The 19,499-nt window shown below is 44.9% G+C and overlaps 1 protein-coding gene across 1 annotated transcript; it reads left to right on the forward strand.

Annotated features, from left to right (window-relative positions):
- The first annotated feature begins 400 nt into the window (after nucleotides 1–400).
- On the forward strand, nucleotides 401–17,123 carry RPAP3 (RNA polymerase II associated protein 3). Its single transcript, XM_078598929.1, has 12 exons — nucleotides 401–757; nucleotides 2,898–3,056; nucleotides 3,342–3,479; nucleotides 5,162–5,289; nucleotides 6,571–6,692; nucleotides 7,799–7,869; nucleotides 8,243–8,422; nucleotides 10,796–11,121; nucleotides 11,902–12,088; nucleotides 12,389–12,486; nucleotides 14,251–14,351; nucleotides 16,737–17,123. Exons 1-12 carry the CDS (start codon nucleotides 590–592, stop codon nucleotides 16,823–16,825), a joined length of 1,767 nt encoding a protein of 588 aa, XP_078455055.1. The 5' UTR covers nucleotides 401–589; the 3' UTR covers nucleotides 16,826–17,123.
- Nucleotides 17,124–19,499: the final 2,376 nt, after the last annotated feature.

Here is a 19,499-nt window from a genome sequence, read left to right on the forward strand (position 1 = left end):
TCGACGAACGCGGTTTTTTTTTATCGCCAAACAGGGAACCCTCCAAGCACGTGACCCCGCGTTGGGCGTGGCCTGCCTCTGGTCTCAACGAGGAGCGCTACGGAAAGCGAGCGGTATCGGTCGCAGCAAAAACGCGTTTAGATGTTTGCGAACAGAAAATTTGCTTCGGCAACGAGTTGTCCGCAATACATCCTTTGATCGGTTTGGCCGGTTTACTCTCGGGGTAAATGCATAAGAGTGGCACGGCTTTATACTAAACGTTCACCCTCATTTCATATTTTTTACGAAAGTTGTAGTTCACCAACAGTTCATCCGTAAACGCACTCAACAATAAGCAGGATATCGATGTTTTTTTGAAATAAAAAACCGCGAATCCCATCCGCCATCCGTATCGGCTTCCGTCTGGGGTGTGGGGGGCGCACAGCTGTTTTATATTTTCAAGTCTACTCAAGCATCTCGCGTGCTGCAAGACGTCATCAAGTGAACTGCCTCGACCAATCAGACGCGCGCGGGTTGCCTGTCCGGCGTGGGAATTGCAATGCGAGTTTCTTAGACTTCGGCGGGGGTAGAGGGGAAGGAGGCGGTAACCATGGCGTCCGCGGCTCAGGCGAAGGCGGCCGAACTGCAGCTGCAGATGCGGCACAACGCCGAGGAGCTGCACGACTTCCTGCGCGACATGGAGGCGTGGGAGGGCGACATCAAGAGCAAGGACGCGCAGCTGCGGGGCGAGCAGGCCGGCGGGGACGCCGCGAGCGCGGTGAGAGGAACCCTTCACACCCCCCCCTAGCCCCTACCCACCACCTCCACTAGGCCGCGAAAGTTCGGGAAAGGCAGCGACACAGAGTCATTGGGTCTCTGTGTGTCTCTCTCTGTGTTGTCTCTCTCTCTGCCTGTGTGTCTGTCTGTGTGCCTCTCTGTGTGTCTCTGTGTGTCTGTGTGTGTGTCTCTGTGTTGTCTCTCTCTCTGCCTGTGTGTCTCTCTCTGTGTCTGTGTTGTCTCTCTCTGCCTGTCTGTCTGTGTGTCTCTTGTCTATGTCTGTTTGTGTGTGTCTGTGTTGTCTCTCCGCCTGTGTGTCTGTCTGTGTGCCCTCCGTGTCTGTGTTTTGTCTCTCAAATGTAGTTCTACCTGATGAAGGTTGCTTGTGTTGCAATCGAAACGTCGTCTTCTATTATTTTATTTATTTTATTTCTACGTGACTTTACCGAAAGAACCAAAGAGTATGGATTCCTGCCGTCACGAAAGCTTCAAATCAAGATTCCCCCCCCCCCCGTCACACATCGTCACAAATGTCTGACCCCCCCGCCCCCTAGGTGCGTGACGTCATTTATGGACGGCCCCTTTAACGTTCAGTGCTATTATGCCATCGTTTCACCTTTCAAGTTCAGTGGTCGTTGGTATTGTGTCAGAATCGTTATTTAGACTGAGCTTGAAGCCCTTTTTCACAGATGTCCAAAGCGCGGAGGTCGCGATTTCATATCCCGACTGTCCATCGCTATTATGGGTCCATATAAAATACGCGGTACCCACTGACTAGCATGGTGAAGTATGTTCAAATATCTCCCACAAGCCGCAGCGGCGTAGGTAGGCCCTCATCCAGCAGTGTTTAAGATAGGGTTGTACGCTATATGTACACTCGCTTTGTCAGAAGTCAACATTGGTTGCCTTATGGATATCCTGGTCCCGGTCATAGGAACGTGACATTTTCACCACAAGATGAGACGCCCAATGGAGGTTTGACTGGAGATAGCTGACCTTGTATGCGTCAATGCTTAACTCCACATGGAGTTGTAAACGCCCACAAGCAATATGTTGCCTTATGTCACACACGTGTGTATCAATAGACCCCGCCCGCATTGCGTTTGGCTCTTGTGGGCCGCGTTTTGCCCTGACCCACGCCGTTTCTGACCCCACGCCGTTTCTGACCCCACGCTACTCCCCCCCCCCTCACCTTCGCCGGCGTTTGCTGTGATTTGGCTTCCACTCAGTTGTTAATCTCAACCACCCGCCAGCCCTTCGAGCAACGTGTCCTGCCCAAGCACTTTTAATAGGCGGTGTGATGTTTCTGGACAATTGTGACGAACTTGTTGGAAACAAAGGCTGCAAATGTAACAAACATTTATGGAGAGATGCATGCTTGCTTGGTATCACACTGAGAGACGGGGGAACACGTGGCCAGAGAACAAACGCTCGTTATCACGCGTCTTATTCACCACATCCTAAATGCATTTATTACGCCTAAAATGCTATGGTGATTTTGAGAAGCGTGTTTTTGAAGGTGTAATTTGTCTTCGAAATTAGCTTTTTGGTTTGCTTGAATATTGAGCGACATCAATCGCGTAGAAAATAAGGATTTAAAAAAATTACACCTGAACAATAATTATCGCCAAACTAGAACGATATGCATCATTTTTTTTTATTTTTATGCATGATATTAAAAAGCCACGTAGATAGAAAAATAATAAAAATATCACGACGTTTCGATCGCAACACATATGTATACAAAAAATATATGTTAATTTATGTGTGGTGAATTATGCTTGTAATTAGAATCCCACAGGGAGCCTACAGTAACAGGATTTCTACAAAGCAGTTGTGGTTCTATTCTGGTGTTTGTGGAAATGTGATATGAATGAAAATAACATCTCTAGAACAGCATATTTTAACTACTTTAAAATCTGAATTCAATGAAAATTATGCACCTCAATATACATCACATTACAAACCAATTAACAGAATACTGGACAATGTTTGACAGGTTTAACAATATTCTTGGTTCTTTCGGTAAAGTCACGTAGAAGGGAAATAATAAAACAATGTGTTATCTTACAATTGATGTCTTATACCAAATTGAACATTTTATTCATGACAATGTTTTACTAATATTCTTCTTTTAACAGCAAAACTTGCCGCCAGTGAGAAATAAAGATCTAAGGAGGAAGAAGAGAAAGAAGATAGATAATACCGCTTCAGACTGCATAGAGAACGGAGTGAAGCATGGGAAATCGGAGGTCCGCATCAAATCTTATGACTACAGTGCATGGGACAAGTTTGATGTGGTGAGGAGAAGATAATGATTAGGATGATAGCATTCACATACATGCTGCTGAACAATCGTTTAACATTCTCCTTTGATATTGTCAAAGTCTCACACTCCAACTTCATCTTTATTCCTCTCCCCAGTGCCAGGTCTTTGGCACAAATTACCTCCATCTTCGATCGTGAGCCGTCTTCATTTCACTGTATAACCCCACTCCCTTCACTTTCCTTCAAGTCCCAATTTACGAAGCAACTTTTTCTCTTTTTGTCTGACATGCGTGAACTCTAATCCGTGCACATTGCAGGAGAAGGCAGTGGCAGAGACGGACCGGGACAGCACGCCCGAGTGCGAGACGGAGGAGGACGAAGATGAGGAAGTAGCAGAGCGCAAGAAGTACGAGGAGCTGCGGGCGAAGCAGCAAGCGCTGATAGAGAAGGACAAGGTGCGGAAGTGAGGACGAGGCTGCCGTGTGGGTGCCTGTGACAAAACTACACCCTGGCTGCACACAACCTCCTCAGCTCTCGGAAGCTCGGAGGGTTGACCTTGGCTAGTACTTTGATAGTAAGACTGCCTGGAAATACCGGGGCGGGGTGTTGTAGGCTTGGGCTGCGAGGTGATCAGGAGATGACAATACTGCAATGCATTCCTGTTGATCCAAAATCATGAACAAACACAAGATCCAGGTTCGATTTAACACAGTACATAAAATTAATGATGATCCCTGACTGACAATACCCCGGCGTCTACAAACTAAGCTGTGTCTGCGGCTGTAGTTACATTGGGGAAACTAAGCGACAAGTCTCGGACCGTGTTCGTGAACATAAGGCAGATCTGGAACACGGTAGGACCAATACCTCAGCCGTGGCTGATTATTGTTTTAATGCGGTGGGCTCACAAAATTGATTTCTCTAAAACGTAGGTACTTTGCATACCCACTGGCTATCAACAACGATTCGTTCATGAAGCTATCCATATATATAGACACAGACACAATTTCAACTAAGAAGATGGGTACAAACTGAGAAATCATTGGAAGGACGTTATTAACCAGTTGAAGTCATAACTGGCTGTGATGTTCCCAGCCTACCACCTTCCGATGTTAGTTATTTTCGGCTCTCTGATTTTTAACATTAATAGATTAAATTTCTCACTAACATGGCTATCTCACGCGCCATCCTCAAGGCTGCTGCTTCACAATTTCCCATTAACATGCGCATCTCTCACATTAACATGCTAATCTCTCACATTAACATAGCCACCTTGGCGCACTTGACGGAACGATTGCCGGCGATCTTGCATTGACATGCTAATTTTTGCCAGGCAGCCCTTTGATTGGTGGAAAACCCACCACCGCCGCGGTCGCTGCCCACCACTTGCATTGGCTGCTGACATTTGGTCTACGCCCATTTTAAACCTTTATAAGCAGTTGTCTTTAAAAGCTAACCCCCTTTTCCTGTTGACGACCACTTGTGTTGCATTCGAAACGTTGTAGTTTTTTGTTATTTTTTTTTACCTTATCTACGTGACTTTACCGAAAGACCCAAAGAAAAATTATGGAAGTGATGTGGAACATAGTTTTTGCTTTCTTTTAGTACTTACATTTTTACAAGTCTATCATCTGTCAAACACGTGTGCCTCGCAGCAAGAACGACCTGGGTTTGATGTTCACCCCATGTTCTGCAGGGGTTTCCTCAATGCTCTCTGGTTTCCTCCCATCGGTCAACACATAGTGGCAATAGTGTTGCAGGACCCTCCTGTAAAAGAGCCTTCAGACTCAATGTTGCTTTTCTGGGAAAACACTTGTATTATTATTATTATTGCAGCTGTGCATAATGCTGAAACCTTAATGTTAACAAGTTTAACTTGGCAGAAACTGACTGATGTAGGATGATGAATTATGAATGGATCACAAGAACTGGAGATAAAGTTTACATCGGTGCATGTATAAATTTGCACTCGATTATGCTGATGACCATTGCTGAGGGCATATGTAGCATATAAGAAATATATATTTTGATGAACGTACTAAGTTTTTACATCGCATAATAAACGCATTATCACCAATTTCTTGGAGGCCCTTGCACAATGGCATAATGGCTAATAGCTTGTGGTGTGTCATTTCAGGGTAATGAGTACTTTAAGACCGGGGATTATGACGCCGCCACCGATTGTTACACCCGCGGGATGGAAGCGGATCCTCACAATGCACTCTTGCCGGCCAACCGTGCGATGGCCTTCCTCAAGCTAAAGAAGTACGTCGCTCCCACTTGCTGCTGTTTTATAGTTGAAATAATCCTAAATCATCTGTCTTATCAAAGCGTACCTCGTTTAGCTTCAGGATATTTATAAGAAACACCAGCTGTGTTTTGGCTGAGGATATTGACTGTAGACTGTAGAGATCTTAACAGTAAAATAATCAGAAATTAATGCAAAGAAGACTCGCCCACAATAAGATATTTTTAAAGGCCGTGAGAATAAAAGATGAAGAATAAAGCAAGAAGGAAATGTATTATAAATATACTTTCACAATGGGTGGATTGGTGGTGCAGTGTTTAGCGCACCATGTTATGCAGTAGGATACCTGAGTTCTGTTCTTGGCCACAGCTAATATCAGGAGTGAGTCATGTATGTATGCTAAGTTCATTTGTACGTGCATAGCCAACCATGCTAATCGGAGGTGCGGGGGAAGGACAAACAAATACAAAAAGCAGTTTTCAAAAAAATCTTTTCAATCTTGATTTAAAAGTGCACAGTTCCAGTGGCTTCCAAATATTGGAAAGAAGAGCGTTCCAGACGGCCGCAGAAGCACATCCAAAAGCGCGCGATGCGATGACCGTCTTTGTTCGATGGCGAGTCAAAAGCCACTGTGAGGATGACCGGAGTTTGCATGATGGTTTATGTTCCTTAACGAGATCAGGAAGGTACTATGGTTCATTTGTGGAAAGCACTCCGTGTGTAATGAGTATTATAGTTGTAGACCTCTGAACCAGTTCTGGGCATCCTCTTTACGAACCCCCCCTGACTGGTTATGAAGTATGGCCAGACTAACCCCATGACCGATAGACCAATGCGACACGAGGAGGCATTCGTCAATAAGTGGAGTGATAAAGGTGTCTATTCTTTTTTATAGATGTACTCTCTTCAAACTGATTTTATCAATTGTAATAGGGTCATGATATGCTTAAATAATTATTTTCAGTCTCATTTCTTGTATCTTATTACTATGTACTGTAAATCTCATTTTTACTTTCTGTACAGTGGGACTCATTGAATTTTTTCTGTCTCAATTGTGTTATGTCTCTTGTTGTGGTTCATTCATTCTGACCATTAATCCTGGATAAACACTTGAATTAAATTTGCATGAGTCAAACATAATGGCTTCTCACATGCAAGTAGCGTGAGCGGAATTACATTTTCAACCGATGAATTGTTCCTTGCCAAATGTACACTTGTAGTCGCGCGCATATAAACTATAGCAGAGATGGCTGCTCGTGTTACTGTCAGCGTGAATCGCAGCCTAACCCCTGTGCTAGGTATGAACTGGCTGAGTCGGACTGCAACCTGGCCATCCAGCTGGATCCATCCTACCCGAAGGCCTTCGCACGCAGGGGAGCCGCACGGCTTGCACTCAACAAACTGAAGGAAGCCAGAGAAGGTAGCACTGCAGACAGGTGTTTTTGCATTTGGTATTTTATTTATCAATCTTTTTTTTTACATACTTTTTCCACAGTTGTATCCAGATTCTGCTATTGGCATCATGTCATTATAAAAAGTTAATTAATATCCTTTCATGTTCGAGAATGACCCACAGGAACAGAATCCTCTGGGATTGATTCGTATGATCTCTGGTCCACATAGTATGGGGCAGCCATTTCCCATCCACTCTGCCACGGAAGTATTGTTAATCACAGGACAGTGAAACCAATATATGTAACTCCCACCCACTCTGTATTGAGGGAATGTTTGTTGCGTGTCAGTCAAATTGGTATTTTTTATTCTCAGAGCTTTAATTTAGACAAATTACATGTAGTACCAAACGTAATGTGATTAGTTATTTTGTGCAGTCACTGGTGGCTGGGCTGAGATCATCATCTCACTGCACTTGAGAACCTAGTTCAATCTCGGGCAGCTGCCTGGATGTGAACCCAGGATCTCAGTCGTGCCGGCTTAGCACTCTGACCTCTGAGCCACCCAGCCCCTTATGCTCATGATGTTATTATGTAATGAACAGTTCATATCAGCACAAGTGTTGTATGTCTTGCAGATTAATGTTTAAAGCTGAAAGCTCAATGATGTAGGACCACGAGGATTTTTTTTATATTTAGTGTCCAGACTTAAGAACTTCCTTTTTTAATTTGTCTATGAAGGACTGGCTCTCTCTTTAAAATACATTCCCACTGTTTGCATGCAGCATCTCGAGATGCAGTATCGCTTAGATGCTGTATAAATCCAGTATTGCTTTAATCATGTGATGGGTTATTTTCTTTTCAACAGATGGCAGCAGAGTGGAAATTGAATTAGCCACTTTCTTTGTTTGATGACAAAATTTGCCAATAACGAAATAAAAAACCAAGTAATTAACATTTCCCCCTGTTAACTTGAAAGCAGGCACAACAGGGGGTTAAACCCACTTGGAGCATCTGCTCGATTTGCATAAATATCCTGCTGGTGATATTTTAATTTCATGAAAATTGATAGAATTTTGGTGATTACACATTGAACGTGGTTTATTTTGAAAAATGTGATGCCATTGTTTTACAGACTTTGAAGCAGTGCTCACGTTTGATCCTGTAAACAAACAGGCCATTGCAGAACTTGCGAAAATCAAAGAGGTAAGTAACCCTGACATTCTCTCTAAATTACAAAAACATGGGCAATATGCAGAAGCTACACTTTGTTATATTTATATACAAACAAAGCATTGCCATTTAATTGTTGAGCACATTAATGTAAGAATCTTCACATAATTAATTGCCAAATTTTGTGTCGCTTTCCGTGTGTTGATAAAATATTTTGGGATTTTTGCCGATGTATATAAATTGAAGTTACCTGCAATAAATACCTCTGGTGTGAATTTTTCTCTCATGGCAATGCCATAACTAAGCAAGCTATCTCTCAACATAATGTCTGCTACATTTTCATTGGTGGAAATGCCTAATTTACCTTTGTTCCCGTGGGTTTGTTTTCATTTCAATACGCGGGAAGATGATTGAGAAAACAGCCAAGTCTGGCGCAAGTCAGACATCAGTCACAACGCCAGGGCAAGACGCGGGGACAAGGGAATGCACAAGTGTTTCAGTCACAACTCCAAAACCCGAAGCTGCTGAGACAGAACCCAGCAACGTCGTCCAACCGTTCACAAGGCAGCCGCATCTGAGGTCCAAGGTGAGACTTGCTTTTAACTTGGGATTATTTACAAAAATGTAGATCACTATGTGGAACTGAGCTGTGTCCACTGATTGACCTCAAAAGCTTTGATTAGCGAAGCAGACTTCTTCACGCTCAGGTGGAACTAATGTTCTGACAAGTGGATACTCATTACCTCTTAATATCCAGTCGCATGCTAAGCGGCAGCGATGAGCTTATGAATATAAAAATGTTGGTTCCATCTTTTAAAAACACAATTTTGTGTATGTAAACTGACTACATTGCTATCGGATATATACGTAATGTTTTAATATATTTTATATTTGTTGTATTTTATTTGTGAGGCAAGGTATGCTTTAGATATATATTTTACTACAATCACAAAGCTCTGTTCTTGAAAACGCTCACAACAGTGGAACGAACTGATGTCGATATTTCCATTTGGTGGTGTGAATCACTATTGTCCATCAAATACAGAATTGTTAGTGGAGTTAATTTATTTCCATTGAACGAATGAGGACGACTTGAGATTATAAAATATATATATTAGTGGCAGGCGCTAGCAGCCTCAGTAAGTGAGAGCAAATTGTTCCAGAGTCATACTTAAGTCTCGGCTGCATCAATAGCCCGTTTACCCCAGTTCACCTACTCCCCACCCTCGCCCCCCTATGATGTGGACGGCATCTTCCAAGGTTGACTCAGGACCTGGCTGCGTGTTTATAAATGTTGCAATCATTATCCACAGTGGGGGGGGGTGGGGAGGAGGGGTTGATTGGGTCGTTCTTCAGGCTGCTTCGCGCAAGGGTTTGTTGTAAATCGTCCTTGCTGTATATGTAACATTTTCAGCTCGTGATACGACAGCTGCATTGTACAAAAGGCATTTGTGTAGCCTTTGTTATCATAGCAGAAATAAATGTGTTGTATGAAGTATCGCTGTTTTAAATTTATGAGTATAATCCGGATATGGGTATACCTTGTATAAGCACAGTTTTGATATAAGCAACACGTCTTTGAATTTTACTGGTGGGGGAAAGTCAAATGGAAGTTTTGTATACAAGCACACTTAGGATATAGTGGGCCTTGCTCCGAAGGGTTGTGCTTATAACCAGCTTATACTGTCAATCCTGTAATACTTAATAAACCAATGTTTGTACCATTAGATATTCTCGCCATGGGAGTACATCAGAAAAATGTGCATGTGTTGCTGTCCTTGATTGAATGGGTCCCATGGTGTTTTTGGAATGCTGTAGTCTGCACCATCAGCCAACCCAGCAGCATCTGTTTAACTGGCAACACTGCTGATGAAACTTGGAAATGAATTTTTTTAAGTGTTTACCTACTTCAACAAACATCCATTCAGAATGTCCATAGGCTGATGGACTAAAATGTGATTATTTTTATATCATGAATCAGACCCATATCTGTTCATTTTTTTATATATAAAATAATTGCTCTCACATTTTCAGTACATCTTGTACTAAAGCAGCACATACGCCATTGTCTGGAACACAGGTCATCTCATCTTAGAGCTTAATTTGTGTTTTTCAGATCTTGATAATAACTTAGTTGTGTGATTTTAATAAAAACAAATTAGATTCTACTGAATTAGCCGACTGGCTTTTTGGCTGTGATGTATTCATTATAGATTATGTGCTGTCTGGAATGACCTGTCCAGCTGGGCTGCTTGGCACTTTACATTTTAAAGAACATTTTATCCAACATTCCCCTGCACCTTAATGAAGCACATTTACATTCATTTCAGGAGATGAATGTAAATGGTTGAGTAGGGCACACCATGTGAAAGGTATTCTGCAAAATAATACATCCTTTACTCTGAACGCATTGACCAAATGAATTAGCAGTATTTACTGATTGCCCCTTCCTCTTTACGTGATTCACTGCCGTTGCTGATGCCAAACAATTGTGCGTCATCCCTTGTGGCCCATGTTGGCTTATTTCCGATCCCTATAATTTAGGTGAACACAAAATGAGGCATTAGCAATGCGTGCAGTGGCTGGCAAGGTTTGTGAAATGGTGACTGCTGATGTGTTTCCTATAGCGTCGTCTACTGCTGGATGAAGGCTTCCCCCAGCCATTGCCATCTCATAAATCTGCGATGTAATACATAGGACAGTGCAGAAAAATGTATTGTACTCTGTTATGCTCTCGCATCTATGCTCCCCGCCTTCACCAACCCGTTCATACCAGCACAGCGAAGTATGGTCAAGTAATCTCAGTGACCCACACTGATTAGGAAGCCCCCCAATCCAGTGGCGGATTAACAATGTACAAACAAACAAAAAAGGTCTGTAAAATTCAACTTGGACTGATGTTTATTTGTATTTTATTTACACTGACGAGAAATGCCTTTACGCTCATACTTCTGCGCAGAAACCACTGCGGAGGATGACGATCGAGGAAGTTGGGAGTGACATGCAGCCAAAATTGGTACAAAGCGTGGAGGGGACTGGCTTAAACGCAGAAGGCGTTCACACACCACCATCACCGCCGCAGCCGCCATCAGCTGCGCAGCCGCAGCCATCGTCGGCGGGCGTGCGAGACTGTGGGAAGGAGGAAAAAAAGGTTCGGGCGTCCGTGAAGGTGGCAGACGGGGAGGAAGCGGAGGCGACCGTTGGAGCTGTTGTTGGAGATGAGGGGGACACGCGGCGTCATGGCGATCGGAGGGTGATGGGCAGCGAGCAGCCTGGTGTGATCTTGTAAGTGGAGGCACGTGTGTCCGGCCTAATCAGCTGCTCTGCGTGAGCGTTGTCACATAAACTAAACTACAACTAAACTTTTTTATTTTACCAGGTAAGGCCCACTGAGCTACGTCGCTCTTTTGCAGAAGAGTAATACGCAACTTCGTTGACAGCTCAACGAAGTGGCTTATTACGTGGAAATGTATAGCAGCCAAATACAATAAGCACGTTTCTAAATGTGGAGGGAAAAACTGGAGGGTCCCGGAGAAAAATCCATGTGACCATGGGGAGAACATGCAAACTCCAAATATACAGGCGTCGAGGTCGGGACCGCGACACGTGCTCGTGTTTACAGAGCAAAAATTGAACATCTTCCTCCACGTGTCTTAACCAAGATACGTGGAAAAGGATGGGTAATTGTACTTCGTTGTAATTTAATCCATGTTCATTTGGTGTTTTTAACCATCAGTTTGTTGCAGTTTTTACATGTGTGCAGAGCAGTGTTTTTTCTGCTCCAAGAATACAAAACTATTTTAAGAAACATCCAAAAATTACATGGCATCCAAATATATGTGAGAATGTACACTTTTCTTCTTTTTACTGTAATTTGCAGCCCATGATACAATTATTTAAAAGACTATGTGTGGAACAGCTTTTGTGTTTGTGTATATTCATGAAAGCACTAAAGTGTACAATATGTGCTAGTGCATTACCTTGTGTGTTGAAAGGGTTGCATATTAAGGACTTCATATTACCCTCCAGCACTTAGGAACCGACACTGCCATTGTCTGTTCACAGGTCGGTGGCAGCAAGAGACGAGGGAAGGACACAGCAGAGACTGCCAGATACACAGAAGGGCATCCCGATGACCTCTGACCTAGCCCAGACTGTGTCCGTGCCTCCGCCCCCGTCCAACTCCTTCCAGCTGGAGTCCGACCTGCGTCAACTTAAGGGACGTCCGAACCTCCTTTACCAATACGTCAAGGTGCAGTGCCCAAACATTCGAATATACAACACAATTATCTGTTGGCTTCAGCCACCAAGCGACGTATCCTCCAGCCTCCTTGTTCTTAGTGGTAAAGCGATGCGTTCAGGCTGAGTGAGCCGTGTTTGCGTATTTGCCTGGCAGTAAGACGCTGGCCTTTGATCTCAAACGTCGGTTACTTTCCTCTCCGTAAAATGTAAACGTCTACAATGTTGGTTCACCTTCTCGCATCTGTTACGAGACTATGGATGGTGCATTAACCGGTGCTTGCCTTTCTTGTGTGTGCGCGCGGCCTTGCAGCAAATTGCGCCGATCGCATTTCCCCAAATAATCCAGCGGCCTCTGGAGCCAGATATATTGTACAAGCTGCTCAACGTGCTCAAGGAGTCCTACATCCCGTGAGCATATTTACCTGTTTTCCTTCATACACCACGCAATCCCTCGGTTCAGTGGGTTCTTCGCATTGACCTGCCAGGTTCAGTTTGTGCCCACATGTAATGCAAAATGATTTCTGTGTTTGGGCTTTCTCTGTTGTGCATGTACAAGCTAATTATTGCAGACCAAAGAGTGTCAGTTACATGGCTGGATCCTGCACATTACAGGCAGCAGCTTGGGAAGGCCTTCATCCAGCAGTAGATCCACCTTAGCTGATGATGACGATAGAGTGATATGTTAATTGGTCGTGGGCCTACCCACCCCGCCCCCCCCCAACCACGTTTGCCAACCCACATTGACCGGCGCGGTGAAGTATGTTCCAACAACTCCCGTGAGTGCCACGGCATGGGGGTGGGCAGACATTTCTGATTCTGCCATGCAGTCTCGAAAAATTTCACTTTTTATAAAGTTCACTCTTTCGCCTGGTGGCTGCACGTAGTGTCTACGCAATGCTCGCAACGATTATTGATTTGGGGAATTCTTGTCTGCAGGTACGTAATAACTATCGTTTACGGCTCACCTGCGTTCGGTATTATTTATTTGCTACCTCAGAGGCTAAATTGTGCTGTGTAATAACGCCGACAAAACCAGTATTTGGCTCTGTTGTAGCGAAAGGATACGACATAAACTCATACCTGTCAACCCATACGGGTTACCCATATCTTTGTACAGGGAAATTGAGTTTTCAGGTCCATACAGCGTACAGCCATTTCAATATGGGCAAAAAGATGTGTTTATTTGTGTTTCTCCCTTGGGATTTATAAGGACAATAAGGTCTGAATTGGTCTGTAATAAGGTAGGCACTGATACGGGGTTGACAGATAAGAGCAACTCGATCTGAATTGTTTGCCAAGCAAAATGATTTAGCACTCTCGCCCATTGCTTGTTTGTGTCGACTGTTTTGGAAAATCTAAGTCATTTTCACTCATTAATGTTTATGAGGGAGGAAATGAGCAGAGTATGAAAGTCGTTTAGCATAGCCTGTGAAATTACCGCCGTAATTTGCATAGTGCATTCATTCTCATGACACTACCGGAGGCTGGGATCGGTTGTCAAGGGAGGATTTGAGAAGCACGTGAACACCCTGGCACATCTTAATTCAATTCCTAGAACCAGAGTGCTGAATTCTAAGTCTTTTCTTAGAGACGGCAGTGCACAATCTAAAGTTGCATAATTCTAGATTTGAAGTTTTCATGACTGCAAGGATCCATACTCTTTGGTTTTTTCGGTAAAGTCACGTAGGTAAAAAAACAAACGTCGTGATTTGTTTTTATTTAGTTGTTTTAATTTAAATTAATTTTATTTAGTTTTTTACCTACGTAAAGTTGAATCGTTTTACCACAAAGCGCTATACCAGCGCTGTGTATAAAAAATAGAGAAATGCGCATCATTTAATCGTTGTGTGATACGTATTCATTGCCTCCTGATATTTTCGCAGAGAAACGCATCATTGCAGATATTTAAAAGTGCGTTAAATGTTTTACTTTTTAAAATCTTACAGTCATGTTGCTCTTGATGCCTTCGCGCATGGCAGTTAAAAGATTTCCTGGTAAAAATGATTGCAGACATATGGGATGGATAAGGTATATTTTCACAAAGGACAGTGAAATTTTTGCCACATGTACGGCTAGCCACCTCTCAGGAGGATAGGACTCCGCTTTGGTGTTGCCGTGTTGAGTGTGGCGCTGGCGGGAGCCTGGTTTTGTGTTGTTCACGTGCTCTCGCAGACACGAAGACAAGTCGCTCATCTTCGCGATGCTGCACAACCTGTCGCTCGTGCGCCGCTTTGACATGGCCGTCATGTTCATGTCCACAACGGAGAAGGCCGGTGAGTGGTGTCCCTGGCATGCATCGCTTGTTCATCCCCCACTGCCTTGCCCTGCGAGCGGCCACACGGCCGTTTCTCTCCCTCTCTTTAATACCTTGCTCATCGCTGACCTTTTCTCCTCCACTTATTATTGATCGCCGATGTTTTTGAGGCTTGGAGGTATGACTAAGTCTTGGTTTTTTCCTGCTCGGCATGGTGCTGGTGGCTGAACCTTGATTCAAAGGAACTGTCGTTTTATGTTTTGGGATGATAAGTGCAGGCCGATGTTTATGAATCAATTACATTTAATAATTTATTAAATGTGCACTGTTTGGATAGGCGTAGGCCGTTGTGTGTTCGTCATCGGCGGCCATGGTCTATCCACTGCTGGATGAAGGCCTCTCCAAGCCGTTGCCACTCCTCATGCCGCTCCGGCGCATAAGCTGATCTCGTTGCCCTATCTCTGGTGGATGTCCTCCCAGACGTGTTCCCTCCTTGGGCTGCTACTCCAACTCTAGATTTGAAGCTTTCGTGGCTGCAAGGATTCATAGTCACGTAGGTAAAAAGAAATAATAAAATTTAATAATACAAATAAGTGAAAATTATAATAATAGAAATGATTTTATTTCTATTATTTTTTCTATTATTTTTATGAGGCTAAAGTTTGGGGGTCGGGGTGGGTGGGTGACTGGGGGGGAAATAGAAAAATGTTTCCACTCTGCATGGGCTTGAGGCGCTGTGTCACACATTACTTTAATCCTCACTTAATCCTCACCGACAGCCAGAGGGTCGAGCGATTTTTGCCTGGAAAGTTGAATCAAGCGGTGCAGCCCGCGAGGATTAAGCGCAAAGTAGAGGGCGAAACAGTGGCTGCGAGCAAAGTGGTCGGTGCGACAAGCGTGCCTTGGCACTCGTCGTCGTAACACCGGCAGCGTCGCGCGGCGTGCCCTCGCGAGCGCCGCTCCACGGAGAGCCGTGTGCGCTCTACGTGCAGAGTGTTCGGTCTTCTCGACGGGGCGCTGCTCGGCGTGCCCTCGCTGCACTGAGAGCGGGCGTCCGTCTGTCTGTGTCGAGTGTTTGGTCTTCTAAATGTGGCCCCGGAGAGGAGACGAGGCGTCAGCAACCCTCTCAAGTGAGTGATGTCGCTGTAATTTGCCGTGCTCTGCACGAGCCGTATGTTCCACAAATGCTGGGCTGGATACTGTGTAAAGGTATCTTGCTTATCACAATTAGGAACAGGTAAAAAAGTTTCCCTTGTATATATTTTGTTTATTGTGATAATATCATTTGTTTTTCGCAGCAAAGACTCTTGTGGAGTGTTTAGCAAGGTGTAATAAACGCTGGTTTATTTTTTACGTGTTAAAATATTTTGAGTGAATAATCCCTTGCGATGTAACATCTCTTCTTCGTTTTCCAGGGTGTCAAGTGAGAGCTAATTAGCAAACTCGTAGGGATACTTTTACACTTTTTTTTCCCGACATCATTGCAAACTTTTCACATCTCTTTAACGTGGCTGTACAAAATGTTTGGTAAGAGTGAGACTCAAACACTTGGTGGGCTTGTTATTTGGAATGGCCCAGTAATTCATAATTTTCATGTCATTGTCAAATGTCAATTGCTACGTTTCCATGGACACAAATACACGGGGAATATTTATACATAAAAAATACACAAGCATAGAACTAAATGGTTCTCTGACGCTCGGCAAATTTATTTATTGTGTTTTGCGAGTTTAGTTCCGACCGAATACGACAAAGCCGCTCTCGCGTGGGGGGAAGCTCGCTGCTTGCCAGCGCACACTTGCACTACTTTCGTGTTCACATCACCGACATTTTAACGGAATGCAACGCTCGGTTCTTGGCCTCGCTTCACCTCCCGCAAAGGGCATTCGTTGGTGTTTGTACAAAAGCCGTTCGCGATATGGTATAATAGTTGCTACACCTCAAAGTGCAGTCCCGTGCTGGTGCCAGTCCAGAGTGCTTCACGGAGCTTCGTGCGAATTAGAGATTAGCGAATTTTGCACGCCAGATGCCCACTGAGCTAATTGAGGAATTTGTCCCGCTACCGTTTTTTGTCAAGTGTGACAATGTGGTAACATCATTAACATTGCACACGCGCGCACACACACAGTTTAATGTATTAGCTATGCCAGGCATACTAACACTCGATAATTAATGCATTATTTGCCTAATGTTGTTCTGTTGTTTCTTCCTCACAAATGTGACTCGAAGTAACGAGACATTGATAGGAATTATCAGCAAATGGGATTCAAGAGGGCAGTATCCTGATGTCCTAAGCAGCAAGGCAGTCACTGACCACTTCTTTTAACGGTTTTGTGTGTGTGTGTGCATTTCAGTTGTTTTATTAATACCAACGATCTAATTCTTTTTTTTTTCCTCTCTTCAGTCGCCCGAGCGTTATTTGATCACATTGCGTCAGCGGAGGACATCAGTGGCGCAAGTGTGACTGCTTTGAAGACAAAATACAGCCTCTGAACTGGCCCCGTGGACCCCAGTTTGCATGGCCAGTGGAAAAACAGAGCCAGTTCACGCTGGAGCGTCCCTATCACTGTGAAGCCTGCTCCTCTGGTCTGTGACTTCGCTTGGACGCGCCGTTTGAGCTCCACCCAAAAAGAAAAAATGACTTGTGTGTAAAAAAAAAATGTATGCATTGTAAATTGGAATAGTGGCCAGGCAACCACTCGAGCTGATGGTTGAATTAATTGGTAACATCTTTCATGACCGTATGTGTGGTGTGGTTTTTATTTTATTTTAATAAATGATTCCCAAGTTACCCATCGCAAGCCTTTAATTGTATGCGTTTTGTTGGTTTGCGTGTAAGATGATAATAATAATAACTGGAGAGCCGGAACAGTTGCTCGGGAGCGTTTTTTCCCCCATTATCCGGAATGATACAGGGCACACTTGGCAGGTTCCGTGTCTCATTAAACTTGGCGCGTGGCTGTAAGTGGTGCTCACGGTGGATGGCACGAATCGTGATTGATTTTGATCCAAACCTTTTCAGCCAAGGATGTCCTGTAAATGTGGGAGAACAGGCAGTTCCCCCCTCCCCCCTGCCCCTACATTTAACTACAGCATCTGGCCCGAGTGTTACCATCAGGTTAACCCCCCAGGTGCTTGCATCAAAGGGTTGAATTGTGAGGCCTCTTTAAAGCGCAGTTTTTTTAAGATTTTGTAACATCTATACACTGTTGTTTGGGAGGGGGGGACATTAGCACAGCACAATGTTTCCTGTGAGGCTTGGAGTGGTTGGTTGCATTTTGTGTAACTGAGTAGTCGTGTGCTAAATGTGGCCTGGTCTCTGGTGATACAACGGATAGAGTTCACAAACCCCCTGGTGGGGTTTGAATCATCCCTTTAGGGGGTCAATATAATAAAAAATGATTACCATATTTGTGTGAACGCCCGCGGTGCTCTTAGGGAAGTAGCTCGCCCTAAACATTGGAATGTCGACTTTACACAACTGTCTCGTGGGCTTGTCAACAGGCGATGACCTTCCGAAGACTCCTCCACTGACCCTTCAGAACGTGTCAATGGCCACTGAATTGTCGTGGCCCTGCAAGCCAGCCGGACCGCGCGGTGTGCTACAGGCCCGTTTGCTCCGTACCCCCCTTAAAGTGCGTCTCGCACGTGTGCGGTCGAGAGGGAAGGTCAATTCTCGCGGAAAGCGGGCACCGTTTGTGGTGATGCCACCTGACGAACCTGCCCGCACGGGGCGGCTGTGATAAGTGGCCTTGGCCAGTTGGATGCTGGCCGTGATGATCATACTTCATACCGAACCGTGCAACTCAAATCGCTGCGAGCCAGATAGCACCCACCATAAGGGGCAATGCGTTCGCTGGCCATCACAACACTGCACCTACATCTGAAGATGCACTAACCCTGGTATAACTCCTAATCCCGCTTTATTTTGGTCCGTTTTTATTTTTTTTACGGTCAGGATATAACGATAATATCTCATTTTCTACATGCATCGAATCGCTTAAGAATGACTTTTGACTCGTGTGTCACATTGGGAGTTCACGTGACTCCTCCAGTCACGATCGACCGCTGCACGACCCGCAGAGTTACCTGCAATTGTGGCAACTGCTGGTTCTACTCCTTGGCGGCAGTCTGTCCACTGCCGGCCATATCCCCATGTGCTGGATACTACATAAAGATCATAATCGTGGTGGCAGGACACGAGCAGTAGAAGGTCGTGACAGCTCTTTGAATCGTGAAAGCCCTGCTGAGTGGCGGTGTTACCTTCCCATCACAGTGTCGTCGTTGTATGTGGGGGGCGACCCGAGTTCGATTCCCGCTCACGGCCATCACCAGTGACGATTATATTAACTGGTCCTGGGCTTTCTCTAGGTCGACTCGGCCTCAAACGAGTACGTGGTGCGATGTGTAAAAACACTTCGTCACTAGGGAGGCAAAGTCTGGCCACCCACCCACTCATGTGCCGTGCCCGGCCTTCATACTCGCTGAACAGCACTTGCCCCAACAACAGTATTAAGGCTACACGGGGGATCTTTGTCTTTGTATGAGATCGTGCACAGCGAATTGTTCCTTACCACGCACTGCCGAGTCCTCTGGCCACGTTAATGATTTCCTGGCCGAGGGAGTGTTCATGGCACCCCCCTCGTACCCCCCTCTCGTACCACGGTACGCGTTGTGCCACCTTGCCGTGCTCAACCCAAGCAATTATTTCTGTCCCTCTGATGCCGAGCGCCTTCCAGTTCCCAGTGGCTCTACATCCGAGAAATCGGAGAGATTCGTGTCCCGCTTGCCTCGAGGTTAATTGATTGGCGACTGAAGCGTCGCGTCTCCAGCACTCGTTCACCCGCTGGGATCGAGACGGACGGAGTTTTTGCTGCGCCTACCGCGTTCATTCCACTAATCGGGGACATTTAGTGGAGCGCATTGCTGTGGGACCCCTTCTCCTCTCGGAATGAAAGTGCCAATACGGTTTTTTTTTTCTTTCACGCGCGACCTGTTCCTAAGGGTCTCGAAGGCGATAAGTTCGCCAGCCACCTCGATCGGACACTGTGGGGTTGTGTAGGCCGCTTGTGTGTCTCGGTTTGGGCTGGGGTGAGTTCGTTGAGGGCTTGGGGTGGTTAGTTTTATTTTTAAATCGCCGAGGTGTCAGAGATGGGGGGGGGGTAGA

Source organism: Lampetra planeri, chromosome 11 (genome assembly GCF_965212315.1).
Source record: "Lampetra planeri chromosome 11, kcLamPlan1.2.h2, whole genome shotgun sequence".
Classification (NCBI taxonomy): domain Eukaryota; kingdom Metazoa; phylum Chordata; class Hyperoartia; order Petromyzontiformes; family Petromyzontidae; genus Lampetra; species Lampetra planeri.

Excerpts from the sequence above, each read along its gene's own strand:
- RPAP3 (XM_078598929.1), top strand. The coding sequence starts at position 590 with ATGGCGTCCGCGGCTCAGGCGAAGGCGGCCGAACTGCAGCTGCAGATG. Across the intron at positions 6,693-7,798 it reads ACTGAAGGAAGCCAGAGAAG|ACTTTGAAGCAGTGCTCACG; the intron begins GTAGCACTGCAG and ends ATTGTTTTACAG. Across the intron at positions 12,089-12,388 it reads TCCTTTACCAATACGTCAAG|CAAATTGCGCCGATCGCATT; the intron begins GTGCAGTGCCCA and ends GCGGCCTTGCAG.